At 32.8% G+C, this 5,838-nt stretch overlaps 1 protein-coding gene across 1 annotated transcript; it reads left to right on the top strand.

Moving 5' to 3' along the window:
• The first annotated feature begins 677 nt into the window (after positions 1-677).
• GAF1 (Polymerase/histidinol phosphatase-like protein) lies at positions 678-3,641 on the top strand. The gene is made up of 7 exons (XM_079048742.1): positions 678-1,192; positions 1,429-1,503; positions 1,640-1,720; positions 1,817-1,971; positions 2,059-2,918; positions 3,164-3,269; positions 3,360-3,641. The coding sequence occupies exons 1-7, from the start codon at positions 767-769 to the stop codon at positions 3,382-3,384; spliced, it is 1,728 nt and encodes a 575-aa protein (XP_078904868.1). The 5' UTR covers positions 678-766; the 3' UTR covers positions 3,385-3,641.
• The last annotated feature ends 2,197 nt before the right edge of the window (positions 3,642-5,838 follow it).

The raw sequence follows: 5,838 nt of genomic DNA, 5'->3' as shown, positions 1-5,838 counted from the left end.
TTTTTTTTTTAATAAAAACTTTGGTTTTTTTTACATTTTTGTTAATAATATTTTCAGTTTCGGTTGCATCTTTTTAACATGTGTAATTCTTTTACAAACTTTGTAGACATCGTTTGCAATATTTTTCTTAAATTTTTTTTATTAATTTTTTTTTATGTTTTTTTTAAATTGGTTTTTTTCTAGAATAAAATTTGATAGTTTCTTTTATATTTTTTTAGATTTTTTTAGAAATTTTATATTTTTGTTTTTTACATGTTCTTTTTAGTATTCTTTCAATGTTTTAAGACTAGAATTATTAAAATTTCGGTGTTGAAAACTATTTCAGTTTATAAAATTAGTTTATTTAAATTTTAGTTTCCTGTAACAGTCTGCAGATGTTAAAAAACAAACATACTTCTTATTACAGGTTGTAGCCGTGTGGTCCACCTCTTCTGCTGCAATGGGTTGTAGAGATGGTCCGCATACTTCAAAACATTTTGCTTCGAAAAAACAAACAACATTTAGGGCTTTTTGTTAAATCATTGAAAATATTATGACTTTAGTGTATATATCCCTTTATAGACCTTGTACTTTATTGTAAAATAACAAACATAGGGGACTAAACTTGCATTAACTCAATACTTTAAGGTCTAATATATTAGGGCGGATTCTCTCTATGGGTCGGGTCTCCTAATGGAAAACCTAACTCTTTGATTTCTTCCATACTCGATAATCGCTTCTTCCCTCCACCTTCTTACCTGTGTCTGAGACTGTACAGAGTTTGAGAATGGGGTTTTTCGATCTTAATATACCCTACACTGAATCCAACAAGCGGAACCCTACCACCGAAAAATCGATACGATTGAAACTCGCCGTCAAAGCCATGGAATTGGGTTACACCGGAGTTGCATACAACCGTACTATTACAGGAGTAATGTCGGAAGCCGACCGTTGTTCAATCTCTTTGTTCCCTCTTTCTTCTGTTCTCAAGGTCTCTCCTTCTATCTCCACCTCTGTAAACCTTCACCGCCGCCTCCTCAATGTTCCAACCTCCACACCCTTCCGTCAATACACTCGTCTCACGGTTGTTGTTGATACACCCGCACAAGGATCAGCTCTTAATTCTGGCAACCCGGTTCTTAAAACTTATGACATTGTTGCTGTGAGACCCTTGAAACAGGACGCCTTCGATCAAGCTTGTAAAAATTACGAGGTCTTGTTTTGTTTCATTTTTTTCAATGAATATTATTTACGCCCAAATACATCATACACAAACAGAAAACTAATAGAGACTTGTTTGTGTCATAAGTATGTTCGTAATTATGCACTAAGGTTTATTTTCGCTGATTTTATAAGGGGATACTAGATTCATAGAACCAATATATGCTTATATCGCAGTGATTTCTTTATTAGTAACTGATTTACGATTCTGAATGTGTTTGCGTATAGGTGGATATAATTGCCATTGATTTTTCAGAGAATCGTTTTCGATTGAAGCAACCCTTGATTAAGGCTGCAATCGAGGTTATAATTCTGTAACTATCCCTATTTGATTTGCTTTTAAATCTTTTTGTTAGTTACCTTCTAGAATCTTTACAGAAGTAGAAATTTGGACATGGGTATTTGATTATGAGAAGATATTCTTGTTGTTGATATGCAGAGAGGAGTATATTTTGAAATTACATACTCAGGTCTTGTTCTGGATGCTCACTTGAGAAGACAAATGATATCAAATGCCAAGGTATAACTACAAGATCTTCCATTTTTACTTTTATCACACAACAGATATGTGGAATTAGTCTTCTGATAAGAGGTATATGCTATTTGAACTTTGAAGGTGTTGGTGGATTGGACACGTGGAAAAAATCTACTTTTTTCAAGTGCTGCTCCTTCTGTAACTGAACTTAGAGGACCACATGATGTTGCAAATCTTGCATCTCTACTTGGTTTATCAATGGAACGTGCTAAAGCTTCTGTTTCAAGAACATGTAGGTATATAAATAATGCTTTTTTCAAAGTGCGATGTGGTAAATTATCGACTTCCATTTGTGTAAATTATGTTTCTTGCATGATCCACAGATCTCTACTTGAAAACAGTTTAAGAAAGAAGAAATTCTACAAAGAGGCGATAAGGGTTGAATTAATCACATCTGATACTGAGGAAGCTGGTTTTGATGACTGGCTTAAGTGGGACCCAATCTCTAGTGGCGAAGGTGATTTGCAAATTGATGACATGGCAAAGTCATTTGCAGCCTCAAGTAAAGAATCAAAAACTGTTAAAGCCATTGATTTTGTTTCAATCATTGATGGATTGTCATCACATGGATTGCACATTAAGGACATGGTATCTGAAACAAAATTAGAGTCATATGATCCTATTGAAAATAGTCAGACTTCATTGATGGAGGCTCAGGAGAAAGGAGAAAATGAAAAGTTTAACAATTGTGAGATCTTATCAGCAAATGAAACTGTTGAAGTTTTGGCTAATGTTGAGGGAGGTGAAAATTGTGCTATGATTATAGAAGAAGTGAACAAGATACCAAGTGATGAGGCTATATTAGAAGCAAATGTCAGTAAATGTGAAGAAGTTGACAAATTTTCTTGTGATGCATCTTTGTGTGAAGAGTTTTTGGAAGGAGAACACATGAAGGATGCAAGAGATGTGGTAGCTACTACACCTGTTAGTTCATCTTTGCCCTTGTCTAGTGTATCTTTGAATGAAGATGTTTTAGAAGAAGAATTGAGTGTAATGGGGGAAGATGTTTCAGTTGTTGCAGCTTCCAATACTTTGGCCACTTTAAGGTCTCATGATGAGTTGGAACAGATTGATGGTAATTCAGTTGTTCATGAGCCATTGGAAGATATGTCAATGGAAGTCCAAGAAGAAGTCAAAGATCATAGTCAAATCAGTCATTTGTATGCACACGAGTCTTCATCAGGTATGTTATTCTTTTAGCAAAGCCTTATAAACTTTAAGAATACTGCCTTCTTACTTTGAATTGTTTCTCATTTACATGAGACCTTACTTGTGCATCTTGATTTTAGTCTTTTTCAACCGTTGACACAATCTTGACATAGATGTTAATTGTTTAATATTAACGAGGAGTTTAAGTCTTGGTGTTTTAATGATTTTGAGGAGTTTCATATTCCTATTGAAATACCGTTTTTGTGTTGTTTTATGCAGAGAAAGTTAGAAGAAAGCAAAGATCCACATCATTTCCTTTTAAGCGCTTGTTGAGAACTTCACATTTCAAGAAATCTTGGAAGCACAAAACAAAGAGCAAAATTTTGTAAAAGAAACCAACTTTTTGTACAATTTTGCATATTGATTTTGTCATTAATTCAGTGATTAACAGCTCTATCATTGTTGGCTAATGCAGGAGTCTAAGCGAACTTATCGGGTGATCTGACATCTAAAGAAAGTTCCCAATTTTGACTTTTTTTATTTGAAAATTTTGACCATTAGATCATGTTAGTGTTATTATATGAACTTCTGCTTGATGGTTCAATAGCATGTGGTGATCGCTTACCATTGAAAATTTAGTATGTCTTTTTACTATAATTTGATTTTTATCATATTCATTTATACTATGTAATCATTTTCAGTATGTGAGTCTTATTTTACTATGAGGAGATATGAAAATGTTTGTAGCTTCTATTTACTTGATCTGAAAAATAATGGAAGCCAATAGATGAAGGGGATTATGCTTTATTCATGTTTATTACGTAAGGGTTGTCTTCTAATAGGTTTGTAACTTTGGAAGCTGATAGATGATCTTGGCGACTTTTTTGTATATCTGGTTCGTTCATCCATCTTCAAGAACAACTAGATCTGAAAAATGAGTTCATCAAAAATGTTTTCAGATTTGTGTGTGTTTGTTAGATCTGAACAAAAATTCTTCAACCCTTCAATCAGTGTGTATGTGTGGGTTTGTTAGATCAGAAAACGCATACACAATCATGTTCATCCCTTCAAATCCTTCGACCCAAAAATCATAAACCCATAAATCCTTCAACCACTTCAACCCAAATCTGACCATCTTCAAGAACAAATAGATAAGAAAAAACGAGTTCATCGATGTGTGTGTGTTCATCTTCTTCCCAGAAATCAAAAGATCTTCAACCGAAGTTATGTTTTTGAGTTATAGTTTTTTTATTTTCGATTTCCAGGTCCTTAGATTCTACCGAAATCGTTTTTAAAATCCAAAAAACAAATCCAGAAGCGTGTTCATCTTCCTTCCAAAAACCAAATCTAGAAGTGTTCATGTGAAAAGTTTGAAGCTCGAAAATCATGTTTCCATTTTTGTTCAAGAACACACTGAACTCGAATCTGAAGTCAAGTTCATATAAGAAATCGAGAATCATAAGTGTTTGTATGTTCTGGAACAGATGAAGATGACTTTTGGGTTTGTGTTCGTGTTCTTCATCATATTTGTGTTCTTGTTCTTCATCAGATCTAAAAACCGGCATAAATCTTTTTTATTTGTGTTCTTGAAGGTTTGATGAGCTTTAAGATGAACTCGAGTTAGGGTTTTCAAACCCACTAATCTGGAAAAATGAAAACGAAGGTTAGGGTTTGTTCTTGTGTTCATCGTTCGTGTGTGTTCATCTAAAGAAAAAAAACTCTTATGTCTTCGAACCTGGAACAAAATTGAAGAACCCATTCAAGGGTCTGCATAAATTTGTTGCTCACTAGAAGAAAATCGAGCCTCTTTCTTTTTGCTCACAAAAAGAAAATCTAACATGTGTTTTTGAACATCTTCTTCCTAGATTTCGATTTTGAAAGCATGTGTGAGTTCTTGAAAAAAATCGATGTGTTCTTGAACAAAAAACGATATGTGTGTTCATCGTGTTCATCTTCTTCACAAAAATCAAACGATCTCCAGAAGTGTTCGTGTGTATGTGTTCTTGCTCAAACACCAGATCTGGGTTTATTGGAGTGATTTCCAGATCTGTGTGTGTTCTTGCTCGATTTTGGAACAACATACATGCACTGATCTGATGTGTATATATGTGTGTGTTCATCACATATCTTGAGTTCATGAGAAATGGATAAGAAAGAGGAAGGGGAGAATAGAAGCCTTGAATCTGAAATAGATCTGATGTGTATGTATGTGTGTTTATTTTTGCCGGAAATATCATGAACACCGGAGACTCACCGGAGAAGATGACCGGAGCATCGCCGGAGGTGTCAAATACGCCGGAAACCAGCTATGCCTCCGATAGCAGGTCATAAGGATGTTATTTAAACAGTTTAACAAGTTTAATGAGAAAATGTGGACAAAAAAAAGTCAGTGACTAAATGTGTACGAATAAAAAAATAAGTTACCCTTTTAAGTCATTATCCCCTATATTGGTGGTGAAAAATAGGGTTAGAACTTAAAAAACGTCTTTCAAAATAAAAAAAATTGTTTTTTTTTTGTCTTTTGGGAAAAGAGATCAAAAAGATTTATATATATATATATATATATATATATATATATATATATATATATATATAATGTTTTTTGTCTTGTGAATTACAAAACCAACGCTATTTTCCTCAAATGACTTTCCGCTCACAGACATAAGACATCAAAATGATTTTTTATCAAAAAAAAAAAAAACAAACTCATGGAATGAACAAGATAATTAAATGAATTATTAAATTTTATTGTAATATTTGGTTGATTCAGAATATGAAATGAATTATTAAAACATCTTTTTTTTAATAAATTTAAAAGTAAGTCGAGTAAAATGATAAATAAAGATTTTTTTAATTTATATTAATAAATTTTAATTAAGGAATTATATATGAATTTTTTTAGAAAAAATTAAATCTTGAAATATAATTGTAACAAAAAATACATATATTTTTAC

This window comes from Lactuca virosa, chromosome 5 (genome assembly GCF_052849685.1).
Source record: "Lactuca virosa cultivar CGN04683 chromosome 5, Lactuca_virosa_CGN04683_v6, whole genome shotgun sequence".
NCBI classification, from domain to species: domain Eukaryota; kingdom Viridiplantae; phylum Streptophyta; class Magnoliopsida; order Asterales; family Asteraceae; genus Lactuca; species Lactuca virosa.
The sequence above is the reverse complement of the archived record's forward strand: the minus strand, read 5'-3'. Positions and strand labels throughout refer to the sequence as shown.